We start from the raw sequence: 27,553 nt of genomic DNA on the forward strand, positions 1-27,553 counted from the left end.
TGAAGTTGACATTCTAGTGGAGAAAGAAAAACAATAAAAAAATTAGTAAATATAAATATACAGTAATAACAGCAAATGTTTTCTATGGGCCAGATACCATTTTTAGTATTTCATATGTACTTGCTCATTTAATCCTCATGACAATAGTACTACAGTAATCATTTTATTAGTGCCCTCGTGTTACAGATGAGGAAGCTGAGGCACAGAGAACTTGAGTAGTCTTGCCGAGGTCATGCAGCCCTAAGTGATGGAGTCAGGATTTGGACCCAGGCCGTCTGGCTCCAGGTCTGTGCTCTTAACCAGCACTGCCCTGCCTCTCTGGTGTGCCAGGTGGTGGACAAGTACTGGGAGGAACATACAGCAGAGAAGGCGTTGGAGGTGCTGGGGAGGGGAAGGAAAGGAAATTTCACCATGCGCCACTGTGGAGTGAAGGCCTCTCCTGTGACCACTAATTTAAGGTGCTTGATTCTAGATCAGAAACTCTTAGGACCCAGGAATTGCCTAAATCTCAAAATTATCCTGAAAGGGTATGCTTTTCCAGTACAGAAAACGTCAGCTTATTTGAGGGCTTTTTCTTTGTCTCTCTGCTAGACCATAGCTCTATCAGGGCAGGGATGTCCTGGTCATTGCTGTAGTCCCAACCTTCAGCACAAAGTCTGGCAAAAGTATCACTTCCGTGCCTGTTCTGAAATTCTTAAAGTTTGGAATTGGTTAATTATATTTAATTGTTTGGCACCTCCTGGTTTTTAAAGCATGCAGGAATGTTCTCTATAAAAGGTGAAATGAAAGAAAACCTGAAAAGCAACCATCAGAGGGCATGTCTTGGTGCCCTGGCATGAAGCTACCAGTGAGTACCAGAAACTGCTGAGCAGAATCACAGTTGCACGACTGGTTGAGCACGGTCGAGGGACAGCGAGGGTCCTTCTGACTGTGCTGTTAAGAACACTGTGACATCACATGGTGAATTAGTGGCAGAGCAGGTCCTAACCCAGGCTCACAGCGGACTATTCCAGCTGTCGGGGTAGTAGAATATAATGGTTAGGAGCTTGGGCTCAGATTGGATTTGCCTTTGAGGCCTGGTTCTATCACTTAAAGGCTGTGCGATTTGGGGGAGTTATTTAACTTCTCAGAGCCTGACTTTCCTCATCTAGAGAAGAGAGGAATCTGTCTCATCAGGTTGCTGTCAGGAGTAACTGGGATCATGGGCGGTTTAGACCATAATAGAAAATGTTCCATAAATGTTAACTATTGTTACTGTTGTTGTCATTGTCAAGCAGCCTAATAATGCTTATATTAATATGATATCTTTAACTTTTTTCTTTTTTTTTTTTTTTTTTGAGACAGAGTCTCGCTTGTTGACCAGGCTAGAGTGAGTGCCGTGGCGTCAGCCTAGCTCACAGCAACCTCAAACTCCTGGGCTCAAGCAATTCTTCTGCCTCAGCCTCCCAAGTAGCTGGGACTACAGGCATGCGCCACCATGCCCAGCTAATTTTCTATATATATTAGTTGGCCAATTAATTTCTTTCTATTTATAGTGGAGACGGGGTCTTGCTCTTGCTCAGGCTTGTTTTGAACTCCTGACCTCGAGCAATCCACCCGCCTCAGCCTCCCAGAGTGCTAGGATTACAGGCGTGAGCCACCTCGCCCAGCTTCTTTAACTTTTTTCTACAACCAGAGAGAAATAATTCTGTATATTTTATTAAATATTTCTTGATGTATCTTTACATTTATGCCTATGCTTTATAACAAAACCAAAATGTAGGTGTTGGTCAGGTCCTCAAACCATGGAATCATGAAAAGGCTTTTAATCTGCAACATCCTTCCAAAATGTACTTCCCGGTTTTTTAAGGAAGTTTAAAGGATAATGACTAGAGTGCACCTTTCCAGAAGATTCAGTGACTGGTACCAGGAGTGCTCAGGGTAGGCGCACTGTCAGATGTCGCTCTGACACTGAGTTGGGCTCACCCAATACTATCTGCATTGCTCACTTATGAAGGCACGTGAATGAGTTAACACGGAGAGACAGGAGTGAGAACAGAAATAAATGGTGATGTGAGTAGATAAAATAGCCTGGACAGAAAACAGTTCCCAGAGTAGACATCATTCCTTTGTAGGACAGTGACAAACACATCAGAAAACCAGAAGCAACGTGTTTTTATGTTGTGAAAACAAAGCTAATGTTAAAAAAAAAAAAAAAGTTTCTATTTGAACCTATTAGCAAACATGTAACTGATTTTTGACTAAGAAAAGCTTCCAGTTTCTGAATAACTCACATTTTTCTTCTTGAACATATTTTTATGGTGTTGATTTTGCCTGTGAATCTTTACTTTGGGTGTAATTTAGTTTGTGGTAAGAAAAAAAGAAACAACAAAGTTTATAATGGTTCCAAGTCTGATTTTAAAATATTCCCTTAATAATAGCTTTCAAGCTTTTCAATATAATCATTTCTCATGAAAACATAAATATGAGACTGAACTCCCAAATACATATTAAGAGAAAGAACTTGATGGTGCATTTCTCTTTTATTTCAATAGAATCCTACAAATTATAATTTTCATAGCCCAGTTGAGGAATTTTAATTTTACTGATGTAGTAAGAAATGTGCAATATGAGATAGAAATGAGCATAATAAAAATCCTATTGTTTCTTAAAAGTTAAATGAGGATAAATAACATCCTACTGTGTTTTCTTTAAATAAGCAATGTGCCTTGCCTATAGTAAAAAAAAAAATTCAGTTTGAGAGAGGCCATTTGTTTAAATATTATAGTCTATGTTTAATATATAAAATAGTACATTGGTCTATTCTTATAACTAATTGTCTGATTGATGGGTAAGGAATGGAATTTGTCCCTTTTAGTTGCAAGGAACTGGCACACTGTAAGAGCATTTGAAGTATAATACCAGGGACATGTTGTAGATAGACACACGTAGCAGTGAGGCAAGTGGACTCTTAAAATCATGGTGCCTAGCTGAGCCTCACAGAGACTGAAACTAGAGTGTGATTTTAAGGGATTTTGTGCACATCTTTTCTCTGGATCTGATGCTATTTTCTCTCTTGGTGTGAATTTCTGTTCCTGTCCACTTCTTTCCGCACCTATCATCCTTCTCAATGCCATTACTTCTGCGTCCTCCCTTGTAATTGGACATGCTCATAACCCTGTTTTATGACTTCTCTCTCTGGGCAGACTCTGAGACTGAAAATCCTATGGCTATAGCCCAAGTCTCTCTTTAGTTTGCAATTAAAATGTCCGAGAGCAAGAATCTTATTGCCTCAGCCTGTTTGGGCAAAGCTTGGTGTGTCTGACTGTATATCACAGCTACTGACCAGTGTATGGGGTAGGTGCCCTTTGTCTCAAAGTCTGATTATTTCTTGTTGGGGCAGGTGTGTGTGAAGAGGAGCCACATGGTTCAAAGTATGGTCTTTTCCCTCAGCCGGAGGCATTTGGAAGCCCAGTTCTTCTCAGAAAGGGCTGTGGGAGTGGTTTGCCCGTGGCTGGTATCTCCACCACACACTGACTGAGGGATTGTTGGTTTTCATTCACAGGGGGCTGAAGAACCTAAACTAAAATGGGAGCACATCACAACCCTCATTGCAAGCCTCAGAGAATTTGTGAGATCCACTGACCGGAAAATCATAGCCACTACGCTGTCAAAGCTAAAACTGGAGCTAGACTTTGACAGCCACGGCATCAGCCAGGTCCAGGTGGTGCTCTTCGGGTTTCAAGATGCTGTAAGTATGATATTTTGCCAGTGTTTCCTCACAAACTCAAGCTAAACTTGGTCAGAAAAATAGGATAAGACATAATTTCTGTTATCTTTTCTTTCTTCGATAATTCCCATGAACCGTATTCTCTTTGGATGGTAAATGTGAGCTATCTACCTATCTTGTGTGCTTCTAAGTATCAGATTTGTTTTGTGTGTTTGCATTCTCCAAAATTAGATACACATAAAAATGAATCACCATGGAAAATAGCAAAACTTACAAACATCTCCCATGGCTGAACTTTGTTCTTATGAAATTATGTTGGGTCACTATTTATTTTGATGACTTTAGCAACAGAACACACTTTACAGTCATGCACTTTCTAATTCTATTTGAGAAATGCCATCTAGTGGCCAATGAGGAAAATTTGACAGTACAGACTGAAATGGTCACTGCTGAATAAAACCAGTATTTTTTTTTTTTTCAGTTTTCCTCTAGTTTCCATACAGAACATTTTAAACATGTTTGTTTCATAAATATGCACTGTGTTCTAGCCAGAAATATACTTCGGAGTACAGAGCATCACTGACTGAATATTAAGCAACATGATCTAGTGAGAGAGTGCTAAGAATTCTCTCTAAAACTGAGTTGCTATGCAACTCAAACTGGAAGCCAGTCTTCTGAAAGCCTGATTCACAACTCTCTGTGTTATTCTTGGGAAAGACTTATCTGTAGAACTTTGAGCCAAAAAAGCTTCAAGCCACTCCCAGAAGACCCTTATAAGGTACGGGAGACTGAATTAAGAGGGTTCTTGACGTTGCTGTGGTGTGAATATGGAAGTATAATTTTATTTAAATCTCCCAAATTAATTCAGCCCTAATGTATTTATTGATCCTGTATAGAAGGTGTCTTGATATTGCAAATTGGAGCATCAGAGATCCCCAATTTAAAACCAAATTAGCTGGGCACAGTGTCATGTACTTATAGTCTCGACTACTCAGTGAGCTGAGGTGGGAGGATCATTCCTTGAGCTCAGGAGTTCAAGACCAGCCTGGGCAACATAGCAATACCCTGTCAAAAAAAAAAAAAAGTAAAAATAAAATCAAATTATAATTTTTCAATGGCCACTAGTTTTCTCTGAGACTCTGTGTAACCCATCTGACTTGATTGAGGTCACAGGAAATGAAAACTAGCAAAGCCTATCACTAATATTAAATGCTAACGATATGCTTACACTGCAGCTAGGGAAACCCAGCCATCTGTAAATAGAGTCAAATGATTGAGCTAATTTGTACTTGCCCACACATTTGGCTTCTTGCCTAAAGGTTGGAAAGCAAGTTTGCCATAGAATCCAGATTGAGAGCTATTTGGTTGTAATCCTGGGCCTCGGGCCAGGTCAGACACCCACCCATGTACACACACACACACACACACACACACACACACACACACCCTGCTCTTGCTCACTCAAAGCCCAGGTTAGGAATGAACTCAAACAATGGGCCCTGTATAGTTTACTGTAAGGAAGAGCTAAGAGGAGCCGGTCATGGCTATAAAGGATCCCTTTTCTACTGTGTTTGACTCTTAAGAGAAATATTCTAGTTTACTAAGTGTTATGCTCATTAGTCAAATAAGCAAGTAAATCCTTTAAAGAAAGGAAGGTACCAGGACAAACTCAGTCTGAATGGATTTCCTAGAATAAGTGGGAACCTAGCAATGGTTCACTCCCTGAACAACTAGTAGGAGGAAGTCCTCAAACTGACTCCCTTCTCAGCTGGGGATTTTGATGAAGAGGGACCAAGACAGGAATGAGCAACTGCAGCTCCAGCTCTTGGTGTGGGTTTGCAGCAGGGTCATCATCTCTCCAGCTTCCTCTGAGGCCTCTAACCAGATCCCTGTTGGGGAAATCATCTCTTTTCTTTGAGGCCTGTGTCAACCAGCAAGTAGTGAAGTTAATCCAAACTTTAAATGAGCCTGTCTTAGCTTTATAATAAATGTTTGTTTTTTGAAAGGTAATGCACATGGTGTGTATACACACACATGCACACACACATACATACACAATGGAATATTATTCAGCTTTGAAAAGGAAGGAAATTCTGACACATGCTGCAACAGGGATGAACTTTGAAGATGTTATGCTAAGTGAAATGAGCCAATCACAAAAGGCCATATGCCGTGATTCCACTTATATGAGGTACCTAGAGTAGTTAAATTTATAGAAGCAAAAAGTAGGATGATGGTTTTCAGGGATTGCGGGGAGGGAAGAATGCATGTACAGTTTCAGTTTTGCAAGGTGAAAAGAGTTCTGAAGATGGGTGATGGTGATGGTAGCACAACAAAGTGAATGTACTTAGTGCTGCTGAACTGTACACTTAACAATGGTTAAGATGGTAAATTGTGTGTATTTTACTACAGTTTTTAAAAAGACAAAAATCCAGTGCATATATCAATTTCAGTGTCTATTTTAATATGTGAAACATTACTAGTCACTAGAAAAAGATATCCTTATGATGAAGATTTAATGTGAACAGGTTTCATGTCTTCATTATGCAGATAAAAGAATAAAAAATAAATAACATGAACAGGTTTTCTGAATATTTTAACAGATTACTCCCCTCTTTACAGAAGTATGAACAACCATGGGAAGGAGACAAGTCCTGTGCTGTAGCAAACCTGTAGGGAGCGACAAATGCTAATGTTTCTCTTTCCCTGCTTTTCCAGATCACCAGAGTATGCTGAATTTTTATTTAAAGCCCCTTAGACCCCTCTTCCCCCTTGACTCTCCCCCCGCCCCCACATTCTGCAGATATCCTAAAAGCTGGAAGCTGCATATTCCAAAGAAGTGACATTTTCATTGAACCAGACCATCTTTCAATTAAATAACTTATTTGCTTACGTGGGGATCACTAAACTTGAATTTGAAGTGGCAATTTTTAATTTATTTTCCAGTGACATAAAGAGATTCTTTGTAATTCAAAGTAAAGAAACCTTTTAGTTATTTTTGTCCAAGTGCTTGAATCAGCTAGATTATTTGCAGTTAAAAAAGTGGGCTAAATGTCACTCTCTTTCTCCAGGTCAATAAAGTTCTTCGGAATCACAACATCAAGCCACACTGGATGTTTGCCTTAGACAGTATCATCCGAAAGGCGGTACAGACAGCGATTACCATTCTGGTTCCAGGTCAGAAATATTTAATTACTCTGCTAGTATTTAGTGCTTGGATATTTTTTATTACTGTTCATCTCTTATTTCTAATATGTCCTTAGTGCTTATAAAACTATGGTAGCCTGGGCATGGTGGGTCACATCTGTAACCCTAGTACTTTGTGGGGCTAAGGTGGAAGGATCGCTTGAGGCCAGCCTGGGCAACATAGTGAGATCCTGTCTTTACAAAAAATAAAAAAAAAATTAGCCAAGCATTAGTAGCTACTCAGGAGGCTGAGGTGGGAAGATCATTCGAGATCAAGAGTTTGAGGCAGTAGTGAGGCACAATCTCACCCCTGCACTCCAGCCTGGGTGCCTGTCTCAAAAAAGTGGAAATTTTAGAGGCAAAGTTCATGGAGAAAGTATTTTCATATTCTTCTCAGGGTTGAGGAAGCCTATATACACTGTACACCAATATACAAATGATGAAATATTCATGTGAACAAGATGAAGTGATTTTAGTCATTTGACAGTTCCATCAAATTTCCAAATATCCTTAAAGATTTTGTTATACAAGTAAGATATAAAGAAACTATATTTAAAAATGACTATGTTCAAACGGCTATGATAAAAATGCCTTTTAGGTGAGAAGATACTATAATTAACCTACCAAATTTCAAAAGACATGCTAAAGAAGACCACAAATTTAGAAGTATACCACCATTATACAGTCATGTGTTGCTTAACAACAGGGATACATTCTGAGAAATGCATCATTAGGTGGTTTTGTCGTTATTTGAGCATCATAGAGTGTGCTTACATAGACCTAGATGGTACAGCCTACTACACACCTAGGCTATATTGTGTACCCTACTGCTCCTAGGCTACAAACCTGCACAACATGTTAGTGCACTGAATACTGCAGGCAGTTATAATGCAATGGCAAATATTTGTCTATCTAAACATGGAAATGGTACAATAAAAAAATACAGAATCATAATCTTATGGAATAGCCATCGTATATGTGGTCCATCATTGACAGAAATGTCAATATGTAGCATGTGACTGTACACACCTTTCCTAGATCTATCTACTGAGAGGACACAGATCTTAGTTTCTAAACACCATTTTCCAATAAAAGGAAGCAGGGCTCCTTGGAGAAGTGATTGATTCCAGGCCTGGGGCAGGGGAAAATCAAGATTAGCCTGGAACATCTTGTGATATAAAAAATAAAGAAGCGTCCAAAAAGGATAGAGGCTTATTGGAAGGTCACTGGAGCCAATCTGAAGGCATTCCCAACAGTCCATGCCAGAACAATCTGAAAAATAAAATAAAATAAAATAATGACAGTATTGGATTAGAGCTCATAGAATAAAATAAATATCCATGAGTCTATATTGATATGAATAATTGAATAAATACATGGAAGAGAAGAGTCATCTCTTTGTTATAGTGGAATTCCAATTGATAAACATAGAAGGAATGAGGGAAATAGAAAATCACCATTAGGCAAACACCACAGTAATAATTATTACAGGCAAGGACCTTCAATGGGTGCTAAAATTAATAGGCAAAAGAATAAAGAGAAACAGGATAGTTGAATGGTTTCAAAGTGTCTCCCTACAAGATACTTCTTAACTACAAAGGAAAAACTGTAACTTTACATTGGGGGAACCTGGCAGACACCCCCTCAACCAAATGGTCAAGGTACGCATCGCTAGTAATAGGATGCATCAGCATCGTGTACTTCCGATCTGATGCCTTGAGAAGGGCAACAGCACTTCTGTGGTATTCTTGCCAAAAATGGATAGCCTCAGCCTACTCATGACAAGACAAACCCAAAATGAAAGACATTGTACAAAATATCTGAGCAGCACTCCTCAAAAGTGTGAAGGTCATGAGAGATTAAAAAAAAAAAAGTCACAGATTAGAAGAGACTAAGGAGACATGCCAGCTAATTGCGGTGCGGGATTCTTGATCATAAAAAGAGCATCAGTAGGAAAACTGGTGAAATTTAAAGAAGGTCTATAGATTAGTTAATGGTATTGTGTCAATGTTAATTTCCTGATTTTGATAGTAGTGCCAAAGGTATATAAAATGTTAAGGTTAGGGCAAGGGGCAGAAGGGTATACAGGAACTCTCTGTACTATTTTTGCAACTTTTCTGTTGTTCTAAAATTATTTCAAAATAAAAAGTAAAAAAGTATTCAACGTTTTTTTTCAAAAAGCACACAGGGAACAGAGAGTACGGTACAAGTCCCTTAAGATTTTTTTTTCTCAGACTGTTTCTCACTTGTCATCAAGAATCAGCCTTTAGATTATTGGCAACACTAAGTATCTGTTGTTACTCTTCAAGTGCAGTCTGCCTGTGGGTGACCAGATGCAGTAATGCTGAGCAGAGACTGATGGTAGTGCTAAGGTAGATAATATTAATGTAGGCATACTTCCTCTATTAACAATAATTTTATTTTTTTAATTTTAAAATTAATTATTTTCAGAGACTAGGTTTTACTCTCCCACCCAAGCTGGAGTGCAGTGGCATGATCACAACTCACCGTAACCTTGAACTCCTGGGCTCAAGTGATCCTCCTGCCTCAGCCTCCCAACAGCTAGGACTACAGATGTGCACCACCTCCCAGAGTGTTAGGATTACGGGTGTGAGCCACCGCGCCTGGCCACAGTTTCTACTTTCTTCAAATTATTTGAGAGAATTTTTTTGTCATTTGTGTATACATAAATTTTCCCTCCTGAACAGTGAGCTCATACAACAACAGCATGATAAAATTTTAAATTATTTCAAAATTTTCAGCTTAGAAATCAAAAATCTAGATCAGAAGTTTAGAATTTTTAAATAGAAATGTAAAGATAATTTTAGAAATGTTTGTAAAGGCCTAAGTTTATTTTCTAATTTAATCTAGAATTGCACTTTCTTAAATTATTTTTAAAGTATGGTATTTTTCATCATTTTATTCCCTCCTAAGTACAAGTAATCTTAGTAAGATAACTCTTCCATTCTGCCAACATTTTTGGAGAGCCTAATATGTTTAGCCCCTGTACTAGGTGCTGTGTTTACAAAACTAAAACACCTGATTTTGAGTGACTCTTCTATAGATAAATTAGGAAAAGAAGGAAATGGAGTTTTGGAACGGGAGACGAGATGGACCAAAAGGCATAGCAGAGATGAGGTTTGCTTAGCCTTAGAGATAAAGGGTGAGGATGTGGAGAAATTGGAACTCTTGTGCACTGTTGGTGGGTATGTAAAATGGTATAGCTGCTATAGAAAACAGAATGGTGGTTTCTCAAGAATTAAAGATAGAAGTACCATATGGCCCAGCAAGTTTTCTTTGGGTATACATTAAAATAACTAAAAGAAGGATCCCGAAGAGATATTTATACATCCATGTTCATAGCAGTACTATTCACAGTTGCCAAGAGGTGGAAGCAATCTGAGTGTCCATCACATGTGGTATACACATGCAATGAATACTATTCAGCCTTAAAAAGGAAAGAAATTCTGACACATGCTACAACATAGGTGATCTTTGAGGACATTCTACTAAGTGAAATAGGCCTGTCACAAAAAGACAAGTACTGTATGATTTCGTATGAGGTATCTAGAATAGTCAAATTCATAGAAACAGAAAGTAGAATGGTACTTTCTAGAAGCTGGAAGGAGGGGGATACAGGGAGTTTTTTGATGGATATAGTTCCAGTTTTACAAGATGAAAAAGTTCTGGAAATCAGTTACATAGGAATGTGAATATATTATACTTAATGCTACTGACCTGTACATTTAGAAATGGCTAAGGTGGTAAATTTTATGCCATGCATTTTTTTAACCACAACGACTTTTAACCACAATGAAAAATTTTAAAAGAGAGATAAAGGAAGCCAGGGCTATGTAAACCTGGCCCTGAAAGGACACACTTGTTTTTTTAATGAGCAAAAGACGATGAGCTCTCTTTTGTTGAATTTGACATGCCTGCCCAACAGGAATGTATAGGAAGTTCCGGACATACCAGGATTGGAGCTAGAGGTAGAGTTTGCCATCCACACATTGGAAAGACTTAACCTTCATAGAGTTAAATGAGCACATTCAACTCCAGCTTGTAAGGGGGCTGGTAATAGAGAAAAAGGCTGTGAAGAAGAGAAACAGCAGCCAAAGATTTGGAGGAAAATACTATACACAGGTCAAGTAAGATAAAAACAGAAAAGTTACTCAGAGAATTTGGCTGGCAGGCCTTTAGAGACCTTGCCATAATGGCCACATTAGAGTGGTGGGATGGGGTCTTCCATTGCTCCCACTGGATCCCTCTTCCTCCACACAGAGGCTCTTAACCTGTGGTTCATAGACACCTGGGAGAGGCTTCAGGGAGTCTATGTAAATCTAAGAAATCTAGGCACAATTAGGAAATCTAGGCAAAAAGTTGTATGGATATGTTTTTCTTCTAGGGAGAGTTCCTGTGACTTTCATCAGATTCTTGTGGGTTCTGTGACCCAGTAAAAGCTCCATCTGCCAAAACATATAGAGTCAAGATCCAATATTTCTTCTGCCCTGGTTTCACTTAAATTATCACTGTAATTCCTTTTTGTGGCTCAGTTTGCGGAACTAATCACAATTTATAATATTTTTTCCTGTGGGAAGATATCATCCAAGTTTTGAAGTGACATGCAGATGAACTCGTGTTATGCGGTGTGTTTAAGCACAGACTTATTATTTTTGTACTTTAAACTTCAGACATTAGTCAACAGGTTAGAAGAGGACACACTAGAAATCAGCCCAGTTGTCAAAGAGAAATAGTCTCTCTAAAGTGAATGTTGGCCTGTGTGGGCCATTTTCAGCACCTCTCCTGCATCCTCTTACATTTTGGATGTTACAGGCAAAAAGCATTCTGCACACTCTCTTTTGTTGATATAATCTCTGTTTATCTCAGTTTCCTTATCTGTAAGCAACTTAATAGTTGCCAGATATTATACAATCTAAAAATGAATTGTACTTATATAAACAATTTTTATAGGTTTTTACGTCATTACCTTTCTTTCATTTTTTTAGCTTTTCCCCCCACATATCTTAATGTGCAGTGTGAACGTTTTCTTTCTGTTTGAATTAGATCATTCTGAGTTTATATATCTTGTGGGTTTTGCAAATTCACTGGAAGAATGAGTCTGAGGGGGAAACAGGGAGTTGTTGGATGGATATAGTTCCAGTTTTACAAGATGAAAATGTTCTGGAAATCATATATTCTGAGTCTGAGTTAATGTGCAGAAATCCATTCTCATTTTTGGAAAAGTAGTTTGTAGTCTGTATCTTATTGATAGCAGGAGGGTTGACATTCATGTCTCAAGAAATCAAGGGATTCAGTCCTATCTAATTAACACTATTGTTGATATGCCCAACAGAACTGAGGCCACATTTCAGCCTTGCATCAGAAAGTGACACCGCTGACCAAGAAGACTTGGACGTGGAAGATGACCATGAGGAACAGCCTTCTAATCAGACTGTCCGAAGACCTCAGGCTGTCATTGAAGATGCTGTGGCTACCTCAGGGGTGAGCACGCTCAGTTCTACTGTATCCCACGATTCTCAGAATGCCCACCGATCACTGACCGTACAGCTCGGAAGGATGAAAATAGAAACTAATAGGTAAGTCCCAACCCTGACAAGGGTTGGTCTCTTTTTTCTTACTTTTATAAAAGTGCATGTGTTTTTGGTCTACTTTAAAAGTCGGTCCAAAGAAAATATAAAATAAGATTCCTTTATCCCATTCATGTAAACTTGATCGAATGCCTTTCTTTATAAAACAAGAGAGGTTTATTGTTATCTCTTTTTGTTAAATATCACTTTCTGCTTCTCCCATTTCAAGCCTTCCGCAGCATCGTGTCTTTGCTGTTTTATCTCCAAGTACACTGAGCTTTTTAGAGTAACTTAGTTGTAACCTCATAGAGTGTCTTGGAAACAGACTCAGAGCAGCATGTACCCTCCAGTTGATAACTGAAAGAACAGAAAGCCCACGTCCTTGAAAGCCTGGGATTTGGAATATCAAGTTTTTATAGGACAAAGAGATCTCCGTGCTTGAGGGGACAAAACTAATTAATGGTGGTAAAGCTTCGCATTTTAGAACCTTAAAGGGAGGATAGTTGACCACATTTAAGATTCTATTTCATTTTCAATATGCTGTGACATATCTGGAGTTTGTCTTTGAGCATTAGGTAGTACAGAACCCATAGGATCAGGTTAATAAGTGAACAGTAAATATTTCCTGTTCTTCCTGTCAGCACAGTTCAACGTCTAAATCTTGATAATTTATAGCTTCCTGTGCTGGCTACAGTTGACATGTGGGAAACTGACTTTTATGACTTTGGGTCTGCAGTGAAAACTTTTGTAAGTGAATCAATAAAAGCTGTTCAAACATTTAGAAACCTTAGTTGAAAATTGTGGTTGTTCACCAGGGAGACAAAAAATATCATATTTCTAGTCATAAAGTATAGGTTTTTAAAGGTAAGCTTGAATATCAAACTTAATACAAGTAGTGCATAGCTCATCCTATATTCAGAAACAAGCATTTTTGTTGCGTGATTAAGTAAATCCATACATATATGTCCTCTATGATGTGCATAGAGAAATCCGTTTTAATAAAGGAAAATTGGCTGACTTCCATATCCCAATCTCATCCTCTGAAACCCAGCCCTTTACTTGCTATCTTTACTATTTAGTGGAAAAGAACTTGGGTTTTTTTTCTTTCTTCTGAGACTTCATCTAAATCTGGTGTCCCTCATTCCCCCTCTTCTCACGCAAAGAGGTAACACCCCACCTATTATAGTGGGGTGTATGTCCAGTGGTAACACCCAACCCATTATAGTAGGTGTTAATAGTGGTCACTTCTCTTTAGGTAACTCTCTAGTCGTGAGTGGAGTTGTTTTTTGGACCCCTGCTCTGATCTCTGGAGGAGGAAAGATAACTCATTACTGTGTGGGTCCAGCCCTCCCCGCCCATGTTTCTGGTCAGAATTACATAGATAGTAAAGCTACTTTGTTTACCAAAGAGCTGGTATATCTACTTTTCTGGCCCTGAGACCTCCTGCCTCCACGCCCTGGCTAAGTCAATAGGCCCTGCCTCTCCAGTGCAGCCTGGATATACACTCCTTGCCCTTCTCTCCTTGGCCCCTTGGGTTGGCCTTGTGCTCTCCACCACCGTGGCGCCATCTGCAGTCCCTGAGGGCTGCTCTGCTCTAAGCCGCTTTCTTCACAGCTTCCCCATTCTCTTCTGAGGCTCCTTCAGTCCCTAGCTGAGGGTCTGCCCCTCAGATCTGCCCATCTCTGTGGAAAAGACTAGCATTTGCCACATTTCTTTATTACATTGGCACATAGCTGCATTTTTCACAACACCCCACATGTTGATGTTTTTTTCTCCACATATTTACATTTGAATCTGTGAAATCTACAGAGTAATTGGCCTCCTTTTTCTTTTTTCAGTGATATCTCCCGCAGATCCTTCCATCACCCTCAGAAAAGTGAGATGAGGGACATTTGCTTCATGCATGACTTGAGGAAGGGACAGCTGCTTTAGGACAAGCACCTAGTGACTGAAATAAGGGGCCACTCCTGTCTATATTGGTCCTTGTAATTTTCAGTTGAACATTACTTGAAATATAAAAATATATCTATTGCAAAATGAATCCAGAGGAAATGTTAGTGTGTTTTTTAGGAAAGGTTATAACTCTCATGTTAAAAATCTTAAGCTTATAGTATTTGGGATAATCATTGATGAAAGTAAATCAGATTTATCCCATTCTTGATTATTAGATCATCGATAGTACTAAATGGCAGAAAGTAACAAAATGGGTTGAGAATGTATGTTTTGCTTCTATTTAAGTATTTGCTACCTAAAATGTTCTGAAAACTCACTTCACACGAGGAGATGCAGGGACATTATTAAACCCTAACTCAGAAGGAACTGACTGGTATCCTACAACTCGGGAACTACCCACCAACTACCACCACCACCCACCACCACCACCCATCCGAGTTAAAGACTGGCCTCATGGCAGACCCTTGCTATACTTTTCTGGAACAAAGAGGTAGACAGTTGTCTTGATTTCAAAGTATTTCCTGACTAGCTGAACACAAAGGAACAATAAAACTGATGAACTGTATATAACACTTCTAAGAGCTGGATTTGGGGCAAATGAGGTGGCCTGTCAATACTGTGCTTCTAATGTTAAATTTCTGGCTTTTAAAGAAAAAAAAGAAGTGCATAGTCTAAACAAAGAAAGGTTAAATTCTAGAAAATGTCACTGTGTTCTTTGAGAAAACGATAAGATAGGCTATCACTGTTCCATACATGTAGAGACAAAATTACATACCAGACCAAAAACTGCCAATTTACAAATTCATAGCTCTGTAGGAATTTGCTATCCACTTCTTTGAATATGATTTGTGTTGGAGTAGATAAAAACGTCCCTCCAACCCTCTGCTTCCCGTCTTGCTTTCAGTACCTGTTGCTTCATCCACCTAATTGTGCACCGTGCTCACTCTGCAGCTGTCTTTGTTTACCTGACTTCCCCAAACCACCCTGTCTGCCTGTCACTGTGTTTTGTTTTTATCCTACCTCTGCTACCTGCTCTACTATGAATCCCTTCTCCCGAAAGCCCGCATCTTCAAGTCCTGTGAGTATGGAATGTTGCCTGGGAGTCTAGGAAGGAACCCCCACTGCCTCTGGGAGAGCTGTTTTCCAAAGCCTGAGGCTGCAGCAGGGAACAGAAGAGCTCTTATTAAAGGCCAGGCACTGTACAGGGCACTTTACTTATGAGGTCTCCTTGACTAATCCTTTCCAGAAATTTTACTTTTCCTTTTTACAAATGAGCAAACTGAAGCCCACAGGCGTTAGGTAATTTGTCTAAGGTTAACACAGGAAGTGTGTGGCTGAACCAGGACACAAGGCTGGCTCCATCTGTCAGTTGCACTGGGCTGCCTTCAGAGCATGTCAACTGAAGCAGAAACAAGCTTTCAGATAGAACATTGTCCCAAATTAAATCTGTCAATACTCAGGAAATGAAACAAATACAGCTTGTTAAGAGCTGCAGGGGACAATTATCTTGATCTTATTAATAATCATATATTTTAAATTATTATAATTTTGAATCCAAGATACTTTTCTAAGAAATTAGAGCATCTCTTTTCATAACTAAAAATGTTTTCTCTGAGAAACAGTGTTGGAAATAGTAGATTACCAGTTGGTTCTCAGTTGCATGGTGAACCTTCCATGGATAAGAACTATGTCATAGTTTCTCCTTGTTTCTTTAGAGCAGGGGTCCTCAGACTTTTTAAACAGGGGGGCAGTTCACTGTCCCTCAGACCATTGTAGGGCTGGACTATAGTTTAAAAAAAACTATGAACAAATTCCTATGCACTCTGCACATATCTTATTTTGAAGTAAAAAAACAAATGGCAAAAACACCTGCATGTGGCCCACGGGCCAAAGTTTGAGGACACCTGCTTTAGAGAGTGCATCAGATGCCAGCGAGGAACCAAGTGTATTAGGAACATAGCTATCCTTTTGCCCACTTCATACTGTCCCCCTTAGAAGTGAGAGGAATAATAGCAACAACCACAGGGGCAGCAACAACCATTAACATTTATTGAGCACTATTTATGTGCCACATATTCTAGGCAACCTTACCTATAGTTATTTTCAAGTTTCCATAGTTTATTTAAGAAAAGTGATTACCTTTCTGCTTTTGCATTGAATATAATATTATCCATATTTAACAACTTCATGGGGGGATGGGGGACCATACATATAAAATATAGGTTTGTTAATATCCCGTATTTATATTTTTGACACTTAGGGTTAAAAATATATGACCCTTAGGGTCATAAAAAGAAACAGTAGAATAATACCTCTGAAGCTGTTAGCAGACAATCTGGGATGGGGGTTTTGAATTCGTATCTGGAAGCACAGAGTCTTCCAGAGCTTCTGCACATGGGGGTCTGTAGAGCTGCAACATCAGTGTCTCCTGGGAGCTCATGAGAAATGCAGTCTCCCTAGGTTAAATGTCAGTTGATAGCATCTGGCTCCAGCATTAGGACCCACACACTGCCTATGAGAAACTGGGGTTGAGCACAGTGTTGTTCTCCTGAATGCCAACTAACCAGGAGACGAGAGCAGTTTGAAAACATACCGAAAGGAACCCACAGAACGCCAAAGAAAACTGTTAAGTTCAGTATCTGTGAGTGACTGAAGGGTGGGAGGAGGAATACCAAATTATTAATGGAATAAAATATTTTCATCTTTAAACTATAAAACAAACAAACAACAAACAAAAAAAATGCTGTCCCAGACTTCACCTCAGAGCTTCTGGGCCAGAATCTTTATTTCACTAATATCCCAGGGTTGTCTGTGCTCACTGTAGCTTGAAAAGCCCATGTCTAGAAGATCACCCTGTGCCCTGTGTCAGCACCAGCTTTACTGTCCTGTCAACCAGTATACTTTCCTTCTGCAGATTACTGGAAGAATTGGTTCAGAAAGAGAAAGAATTACAAGCACTCCTTCATCAAGCTATTGAAGAGAAAGACCAAGAAATTAAACACCTGAAGCTTAAGTCCCAACCCACAGGTGAATAGCAGAAAGTTTTAAAGTCATACTGTTAAACCAGGCTGCCAACAGGCAGTTTTATTTATGGCTTAGTCAGAGTTTGTCATTTGTACCACAACTAGCAGCAGGAGTTGCTTTTTTAAAAAAATCCATTCTTAACTGTAGTTAATTATCATTTCTTATGAGTACAGTAAAAATAGATAGGGCTGTCCATGTTTTTAATTTTTAGATCTTTTTAAAGATTTCACAATGAGATGACTAGAATAAAATAATACTATTTTTTGTCATTTCACATTTGTATTCTGTGTATTCTAGCTTTTTCTCCTTATAACTTGAATAGGCTTAAATAGAATAAAGATGGCATAATAAAAAGTCATAAGTTGGAACTTTAAAAATATCTATTCTATGAAAAATTGGGAGTGGAAGATAATCTTTAGAGAATCCTAGCCAATTTAGAGGAAAACAGAATTCATAAGCATTTGTTCAGGTATATGGCTCTTCCATAGTGGAAAAAGAGATTATTGATTATATGAGAGATTATATGATTCTCTGTTAATTGTGTTCATCTTTGTTTAATAACAAACACAAATTTTGATGCACAGAGTTTTTTCTAAGAAAGTATAAACTTGAGATGAAAGTATAAATTGGGAGCATCATTACATTTATTGCTTCTGCCTCTCCATTTACTAGTAAATTGTCTGAGTTTTATTTATATTGTCATTTATAATGCCAATCTCAATTGTTTCCATTAACTATTCTCTAATAGCAAAATCTTTTGAAGTATTAATAAATGTCTGTTGACTGTAAGTGTCTCAGATGACCTCTGTTAGGTGAAGCTAAGAATATCCCCCAATAATTCTCTTCTAGAAATTCCTGGGTTGTCTGTGTATCCCCTAAATTCTCCTGGCACAAATACTGAAGATTCAGAACTTATTGACTGGCTGAGAGAAAATGGAGCTGATGAAGACACTATAAGCCGGGTAAAGAGAACAATCTGTGGGACAAGTATTCTTTCAGTTTATTTCATAATGCTGAGGGCCTACTGTGTGCCAGGCACCATGGCATAGGGGGATACCCTGGTGAGCAATCAGACCCAGCTCTGCCCTCCTGGGGTTGACAGACAAGAATAGGCAGATGATAATCAGATAATTCCGCAGATAAAAATATAATCCTATGCTGGTAAATTCTGTGAAGGAAAGGGATCAGGTATTATAAGACAGGGAAGGAGAGGCTGGTGAAGGTTCTCAGAGAAGGGGATGAAAGAGCTGAAGTCTAAAGGAATATGTAGGAATAGACTAGGCCAACTCTATGTATGTTTTGCTGGGGTGGGGGGCAGACAAGGAGGGGAAGATCACTGGGGTTTGGGAGCATAGAATCTGCAGAGACAATGAGGCAGGCAAAAGCTTTGTGGTTCACAGAACCCCTTAGAATTTTTATAGTTTTGAATTGAAAATAAGGAAGAGTAGGGGGAAAAAATCAAGACAGATGAAAAGAAAAAAATTTTTGTTTCTAATTCTTTCTTTTGTTAAATTTTTAAATCTCTTGCAACATTATTAGACTCTACTGGGCAGTGGCTATTTATTGCTACTTAATAAAACAGATCTAGTTGGAGAGCTTATGTCAGAAACATTTCTATACAAACCATATATATCTGTAATAACTCAATTTCTGTCTGCTCCTTATAGGCTTTTATAATAAGCATAAGTAACATTTACGTTTTAAGATTTTATATATATCTAAACACATGTGCACACACCAAGAGATTATATTATTTATTGTTTTATAGAAAGGGACTCTTAATACAGTATTATTTTAATTTTGCTTTTATCTTTAAATTTTAAAAATAGGAAATCAGATGTCTTTTCCTTTGACTTGATAATTTATTGGACCACTAAATAAAATTTAAGGTCTCTTAGAAATCTGCATTTAACAACTTACTGCTAAATAAATTTAAACAACTCTCTTTCCTATGGAAAATAATGCATCCAATCAAGTCATCCAAAATAGTCATTCCCCTAACTTAGACTCAAATCATAATTAAGTAGCAATTGATGATATAAAATTAAAAGCTTCAGTTTAAATTCAGGACTTTGATTTTGCAGTAAATTACAGAAAAGTACCTTTTATTAGCCATGGAAAAAATAAGTTCAGAGATTAAGCACAAGCAACACCTTTCCAGGCACATTTTTTATCCACTTGAGAAAAAATAAAGCTACATTGCACCAAACCTCTTAAATACAAACATTTGCTTATGAGCAGCAGATGTAATTACAAGTGAGTCTTATCTATTCATTAAAAGACCATTTAGAAGTTCTGTGTCACTTGTAATACTTATGCATTTGGAAGTCATATAGATGTGTTTGTGTATAATTGTTATGTAATAGGGAAGCTTTTCTCCAAATAATTCTGGAAGATTATGTTTTTAGATTTCCTTTTATATTCATTTTTAATTATTGCCAATGTTTATGTCGTGGATGGAGTTTGTTATTTATTAAAGGTATATAAAACATCTTACTTTTGTGCCTATTTTACCGTCTCTACAGTTTTTGGCTGAGGATTATACACTAGCAGATGTCCTCTACTGTGTTACACGTGATGATTTAAAATGCCTGAGACTAAGGTACCACTTTTCTGTTCAGTTGTCATGATGGAAAGATCACTGGGCTAAGATCATGAAGTCTGGGTCCCTGCCCTGGCTGGGTCTCTAACTACTCCTGCAATTCTGGGCAGAGCTCTCTGGCCCTCAGCTGTTCTGAGTAAACTGAGTTAACTGGACCAGGCAATATTGGGGTGATTTATTAATATTTATACAGTAGTAAATGAAAATCAGCTGGAGAATTTTCTTTAATATGCAGACTAAGATGATGCAGATATAATCCAGAGGTGCCTTAAACAAATCCCTTAATTTAGTTCATGATTGTGCCAAAATTATTAGAAATATAATATTAGGATGGTGTGTTGATTTGCCATCCAAAAATCTGGTATAATTTTATATAATTTCTTACAATAATTAAGGCCACAGACAGAAGCAGGGATGGCACCACACCCCATCCCAGGCAGCAGGGAGGCTTTTGTAATCTGCCTTGTATTTTTCAGTTGGTTATATAATATGTGATTAAGGACAGTACAGAAATATATAAAGAAAATGTTACAGTCACCCATTTGGGCTTGTGGGTTTTCACTGAACTTTCAAGTGTTCTTTAAGCCTGACCATTTTTATAATAAAATGATGGGGAGGAAAAAAAGAAGGCCTAGCACATACATAACTCTGTAAAAACACATTTCAAAAATGCTGAAAATAATGTAAAATGATGTTTTGGGACCTGGAAGTTTGTGGGAGTAGAAAAGGAAGAGATGGACAGATGATGAGAAAATATATACAAAAGGAATACATAATAACTGATAAGACTTTAGGATCTTCATGTTCAGATCAGAGCAGCTGAAAGCTGAGAAGTCACTTTTATATTTTTCAATGTTTCAAATGAAATGTTCTCTTCACCATGTTCTTGTGTCTTTAAACAGGGGAGGGATGCTATGCACACTGTGGAAGGCCATCATTGACTTTCGAGACAAACAGACTTGACTGTCGCTCAATTCAATCTTCGGTGGAGATTCTAAAAATTAATACAGAACTGATCTTCTTGAGGGAGGGAGAATCGAAGGGAGAGGAGAAAGAAGCTGCACTTTAAAGCCAGTATTTGTTTACTCATGTTAAAAAAAAAAAAAAAACAGACAAAACACACTGAAATTTCCTAACTGCTTCTATTTCTATACTTAAAAAGGAATCTTCATAAGGACTCAAAATAATCCTAAGCATTAGAATCCTAATGACTGTTCTGTCATTAGAATTAGAATCTTAATGCTTAGGATTATTTTTAAATCTAAACATTTTTATGGAAATATTTTTAACTCAGCAGCTATTGCACTTCAGCCAAATGGTTATTTCACACAAAACAGATATAACATTTCATGTGATTGTGCACCACTGGAACAAAACCAAAATGTGACCATGACTTTTTAGGCTTATGTGTGTCTGTAATATGCTCTAATAATCTGAGTAGAAATGCATAATTTCAACTGTTGTATAAAGATTTGTTTTTCTAAGTGTGCAGAATCTGAGAGCAATGGTTTATACTTATCTGTATTAATTGTAATATTGACTACATTTTGTAACTTAAGTTTCTGGCCTATAGTACATTTGTTTGAGTCGTTTATGTACTACTGAACTGTACCAGTTGAACATGCCTGAATCATAGTAATGTTAGCTTGTTCTAAAGCTATCTATTGTGTCATATTTACTCTAAAAATTAAAAAGACTCTCAATATACTGTTTTGATAAATTCTGAAGAATTCTTATTTTGTGTGGGCAAATGAGATAAACTGCTATGGTAAATTTCTAGATTTCTTCAGCTATAACGTTAAGTAGAATCTGTCTTCTATTCAAGCAATCAAAGAACAGCTGATATCCAGGTTGTTCCTCAGGACAACAGAAGTTTAAGAAAGAGTGTGAAGAAAAAAAAGAATAAAGGAAAGTCAGTGTCATTTTCTCAAGGATCCAAGTTATCTTGAATGACTGTTATGTCTCTTAAGGGGTCTGCAAAGAGCACCCTAATGGACAACACTGAATTTTCTATCTCCTTAATTTTAGTTCTCATATTTGAAGGAAATATTTTTATCTTAAGCTGAATATTACATTTTTTATAAGCCTGCCCATATTAAGAGGATGAAGTCTGAAGCTTCTACATTGAATGCTTCTAGATTGAAACAAATTGATGAAATACAGAGGAACCTGTTTATTAGGCAGGATAGAAATAACACAGAGCTGTTCATATATCATGATGTCACCTATATATAACAGTCTTTGGTAGAACAGAAATCATCTTTTATTTCAAGGTACAATAAATTAGAGATTGCATTAGAGTATATAAAACATTCTCACTAATATTTGCTCATTTATTACTTGCAGCAATAACATAGCTGTGTCTTTTTTACATCCAAATTTGAAGGACAGGTGGTTGGCTCTTTCATCTTGTGTGGAAATTTTGAAGGAAGTGAGGTGTAAATCCAATGATACGTCATTTGACTCAGACTGAAACCCAGGGCAAGCTCTTTGTTAAGCCACAGTTCATCTCCCCAATTGGTGTTCTAATGTTTTAACTGCATTTTGATCTTTCTCCAAATTCTGTCATTATGTACTTTATTTCATTCCTAGGCCACCATATAAAAAAGTGCTTCATTTTGACCATATACATGTTCAAGCTATGCATCTTCAGCCAACTTTTCAATGATATAGTCTTTCCTTGGGATCTTGCTCCTACCCTATCTTTGTGAGCAGATGTTCCTATATCCCCACATGGTTCATAATACATTCCCAGGCCAGCATCATTAGTCTTTTGTCAGAATTGTGGGTCTCAGGCACAAAAGAAGGCAGTTCCAGTATAGAAGGTTCCATTATAGAAAGGTTTGCACTTGAAAGGCCTTTAACATCAATCTAGGCTGGTGACTCTCAACTCTGCTTCACATTAAAATGACCTTGGATGCTTTATTAAAAATATTGATGCCATCACCTTGGAAAAACTGTCTTTATTGGACTAGGGTGGGGCCTTGACACCCATTTGAAAAAGCTCCCCAGGTGATTTAACATGGTCAAGTCCTTATTTTAGATGACATCTGGAGAGAGAAATGGAGAGCCCCTTTCCATAAAGGTACTAGGAAGATGGTTACTATTTATCATTTGTTTAGTGTAGCAAGGAGCTACAAACACAGGCCTGGAGCAAACCTATCATTTAACTTGAGACCTTGGGCAAATTATTAATAATTAGCCTCTTGGAGTGTCAGATTCCTCATCTGTGAAATGGGGGTAAGGATGTACCTACTTCTGGGGGTTGTCGTAAAATTTAAATAAGACAGTGCAGGTGAGGTGCTGAGTAGCATGCTTAGCATATGGCATGTAGTTCAGATGTTGCCTGCTATTGTTATTGCTTATCATTTAAAGGTATTTATTAAATACTTACTGGGTAATACATATTGTGGTACATGAACAAGACACAGTTTTTTCCCCTGAAGTTCCTTAGCAGAGATGGAATCAAGACAAAGCAGAAGCAACAGTGGTGTGGTAAGTGCTACAGTTACACTGACAGCCAGAGTGGGTCAATAAAAGGTTTCCAGAGAAGTGAAGGTCCAGAGCTGAGCCTGGAAAGATGCCTTGGAACAGAACAGTCATGCAGGGGTGGTGGCGGAAATATTGTAAGAGATATCAAACAGGAATTGGCTAGGAGAAGTATATCTAATGTTTCCTTTTAACTGCATTTTGATCTCTTCCTCCAAATTCTGTCATTGCATACTTTGTTTCATTCATTCCTAGGCCACCACATAAAAAAGTTTGGCAATGAGTAATTATTGTTAACACACTTGAATGCCCACTATGTGTGAGGCACTATGGCAACATGAAAGATTATATACCATGCGCACCAGGTTCAGAATGCAGGCAATGCACATGATGTCATTAAGGACATCTGCAGCCTGTGATCAAATAAGATAATTGATGATTCCAGACTTTATGGACACCATGTAGAGAAATGGAAAACAAAGTCCCTGTCACTGAAGATGCACATCAGGTTAAAGAGACAAATTTATAATAAATCATACCTAGTCTATGTTAAAGGCTAGTAACCTTTAACCTCTCCTGGTAACCCCTGGAGAGGTTCAGAGGCCTGCTGGAAGCCAGGGCAGGTGAAATACGCTTCATGGAGGTGGTACACCTTAACCTGGGCCTTGGAGGAAAGGTAGTATTAAATAAGTCAGGATCAGGGAAGTCACTTTGGGCAGAGGGATCCAAGAACAAAGCTAGAAAGCAGGGATTTGAAAGATGTTCTGGAGAAAGCAAGCGCCATTGGCTGGAAATATGAGTTATAGAGGTGGAAAAGAAAATGGCATAGGAGAGAGCTCAGGACCCGATTAGGAGGTAGTGGTAGGGGAAGTGGAGTTAGTATTTATGTGGGAATGGGGAATCTATTAAGGGAGTGTTGTGTGTAAAGAGGTTGTGTATTATAAGGTTAATCTGGTGAAGTTGTATAAGGTAAATTATGGGAAGCAGAAATTGAACAGAGCAGTTCAGAGGCTCTCTCTGCTGTGAATGAGGGCCTTGTAGAAGTCTGAGTAGTAGGAATAGAGAGGTTGGCATTAAAATGATAAAGTGACAAGATGTGAGGACTACAGGCAGTGATGACAAAAAAAGAGGAAAGGATAGATGTTGAACCTATATGAATAAGAATTCAAATATGGGAAAGTTTGGAGGGGGAGCTGGTTTGGGACGTGGAATTAATGGCAGGGTACTGTTGCAACATATGTATAGATCATTGAGAATATATTGGTGGAAGTCAGGGCTGAGGTCCAGGGTATAGATTCTGGATTTGTGAGTCACCTGGATGGAGTGAACAATAAATGAGGGCTGTGAGAGAGTAAAGACAGAAAGGCTGTGGCTTAAAATTTGGGGAGGGTGAAGTTCTCAGGAGGGATTAGAAGGGAAGAGAGTCAACAAAGGAGATAAAAGGACTGGCCAAAGAGAAAAACCAGGCATGTGGTGGGCCAAGAGGAAGATGGTTAGAGGACCAAGTACTGCAGAAAGTCTAGGGGGATGATGGATTAAAAAATAAGTAATTTGATTTTTACAGATAGGCAAGAAAAATGATGTAGCTCTTTAAAAAAAAAAAAAGACAATAATGGCACTAGAGTCCACACTTTTATTACCTTTGGTGAACAAAATGTATGACAATAGATTTGGGAGTTTGAGAAGTAAAAGGAAGAAATTTTCAGACTCAGAGTCCTGAATGTGTTTGTTGGGGCAGAGCCCCTCGGTGGAGAGGCATTTACGGATTAGGGAGAAGCAAGGGATGAGGTTCTGAAGGAGGCAGGAGGGAAGTAGATGGTGTCAGGAGGTCCAGTTTCTCCCGTGGAAAGGCAAACCATGAAGATTTGGAGAGGCTTTGAGATGGATGTGAGAGCTCAAGACAGATGGCGTCCATGTTCCAAGTACAACTTAAAGTACAACTTGAAGTACAACATGATGGTGTTTGACATTTAACAGATGCCATCCACTCTCTGCATAGTCATTCAACAGCCCACCCTGTTGCAGATACCTCATTAGGTTTGGAACACATAGTCTGTCCAGGGCCTAAGTGCAGGATTCTAGTGCAGGATTCTTCCTTATTGCATTTATTTTTGTTTAACCTGTGGCAGACTGAAATATAAGTTACCAAAAAGAATGGGAGAACAGGTAGGCACACACCAAACCAAGTGACCAAATAAATAGAAACATCAACAGGTCTTGACCTTTTTTTCTTTCTTTCTTTCTTTCTTTTTTTTTCCGTCAAAGAAAGCACTCATTGGTTTATTTAAGTAGTAAGTCAGAAAGTTGGAAATGAATCACTTTCTTTTTCCAGAGTTATTCTGGATAGTTCAGCTCTCTAAATTCAGCTAAAAGAGTCTTTCTGATGATAAAGAAAAGCGTCGTAAACTCTGATGTTTTAATGCACTAAAAAATATCTTTGCTGAGGCCCAAGCTGAGATCTACCTTTGGCCACCTGGTGCTTTATTTTTTATTGATTAGAAGTCTGATAAGACTGATTTCAGTGTGATTTAAGAATATCATATTGCTACATGATCAGTTTGCCTATTCCAGTGTAGAAATGGACTATGGGAAAATCCATAATCACAGATCATAGCGGAGGTGTCCTTGAGTCAAAACCTCTACCTAGTCAGTGAGAAAACCAGTAAGTAAACCAAATAGAAATACACAGTGGCAACTTTTACATGCAAAGGTGGTGAGAATTATAACCTATCAAGAAATCCAACACTGTTCTCACTATTTGATGTGCGACAGATGCTGCTGCAGTCCTTGAGAAGGTTTTAAATTGTTCAGCACTTGGTGGTTATCTTCAGCCAGCCAGGGCCGTGGGAGTGCATTTCTTTGTAACCAGGCAGAACTGGTCGCTGCTCAGTTTTGTTCCTTATGTTTCCATTTATGTACGTTACTTTTTTTTTTCCTCAGCATTTTGTTACTCATCGTTATTTGCCTGTTAGGGAAGAAATTGGTTTTTCCTCAGCTAATAATGTTTCTTTAAATAAAATAAAAAAAAAGTTGCCTATTGCTTTTTTCCTGGTTTTCCTAAGCAAGCCAGAAGTCACAAGGTAGTTTACTAATCGGAAACCAAGAATAAGAAAAGCCACAGCACTCAGCAAAAGTTTCACTAACTTGTGTGCCCCGGGGCGCATCAGAATGAAGACCTGGTGAAGAGTGGGTCCTAGCAATGGCTTCCTAAAGCGCAGGTCCAGCCCGTGCACTTCGGCTCCCACGTGGCATCAGATGATCCAGTGGTTGTCACCGTGAACTCCAGCCGCCGCGAAGCCGAAACTGCCCCGGCTGCATCAGAGTTCAGAGGGGAATAGCGTCTCCACGCCCTCGTCTCACCTGGGCTGCTCCTCGGACCGTCCTTCGTCCTAGGCAGGGCCACCACGCCTCGCCGACGCCCCCTCCAGACCTCCAGGAGCGGGCAGCGGGTCTGCTGCGGCGGCCGGAAGCTCCGGGAAGAAGTGCTTGCGGTGTCGGCTCCGCCGGCCGCTCTTCCAGCCGAAACTCGGCGGCGTGGGTCACAGCGGCTGCCACGCCGCACCTGCCCGCGAGGGGGCGCGCCGGAGCGCCGGGCTCGGGCGGTCCGCGGCGGGCGGCGCTCTCTCCCTCCCATCCCCGCCCTCCGCCCTCGCCTGACGGCGCTCACCTGTCTGGGCAGCCGGCCCGGGAGGCGGGGGCCGGCGGGAGCCAAGCCGAGGAAGAGGGCGGAGCGGCTCTCCGGGCGCGTCATCGGAGCACCATGGCGGAGCTGGGAGCTGGCGGCGACAGCCACAGGGGCGGCGATGGCGCTGTGCAGAGTGAAACAGGTGACTGCGCGGCGAGGGCAAGCGGGGTCCCGCGGGCGCGGGCGGGGGGGCGGCGGGCGCGAGGGGCGGGCTGGCGCCGGCGGCCCCCTCCCCGGCCCGTGCGGCTGCGGCCCGGAACGGCCGGTCCTGCGCGCCGCGCACCCGGGCTCCGAGCGCGCCTTCCCCCGCCCCGCGC

The 27,553-nt window shown here is 39.4% G+C and overlaps 2 protein-coding genes across 4 annotated transcripts in view; both read left to right on the plus strand.

Annotated features, from left to right (window-relative positions):
• The window catches only part of MAP3K5 (mitogen-activated protein kinase kinase kinase 5), a 195,294-nt gene extending 174,114 nt beyond the window's left edge, over positions 1-21,180 (plus strand). For both annotated transcript variants that reach the window (XM_012739434.2, XM_012739433.3), the window contains exons 24-30: positions 3,545-3,730; positions 6,781-6,886; positions 12,249-12,492; positions 17,351-17,463; positions 18,310-18,422; positions 19,986-20,062; positions 20,965-21,180. In XM_012739434.2, the coding sequence (XP_012594888.1) occupies positions 3,545-3,730; positions 6,781-6,886; positions 12,249-12,492; positions 17,351-17,463; positions 18,310-18,422; positions 19,986-20,062; positions 20,965-21,025 (900 nt within the window). In that variant the 3' untranslated portion in view covers positions 21,026-21,180. The remainder of the gene's footprint in view (positions 1-3,544; positions 3,731-6,780; positions 6,887-12,248; positions 12,493-17,350; positions 17,464-18,309; positions 18,423-19,985; positions 20,063-20,964) is intronic.
• Positions 21,181-27,243: 6,063 nt separating this feature from the next.
• Positions 27,244-27,553, plus strand: part of MAP7 (microtubule associated protein 7) — a 180,219-nt gene continuing 179,909 nt past the window's right edge. The window contains exon 1 of one of the 2 annotated variants that reach the window (XM_012739443.3): positions 27,244-27,378. In XM_012739443.3, coding sequence (XP_012594897.1) covers positions 27,312-27,378 — 67 coding nt within the window. In that variant the 5' untranslated portion in view covers positions 27,244-27,311. The remainder of the gene's footprint in view (positions 27,379-27,553) is intronic. The other variant, XM_012739444.3, reaches the window with a different exon arrangement.

The sequence above is a fragment of the Microcebus murinus genome, chromosome 5 (genome assembly GCF_040939455.1).
Source record: "Microcebus murinus isolate Inina chromosome 5, M.murinus_Inina_mat1.0, whole genome shotgun sequence".
NCBI lineage: Eukaryota > Metazoa > Chordata > Mammalia > Primates > Cheirogaleidae > Microcebus > Microcebus murinus.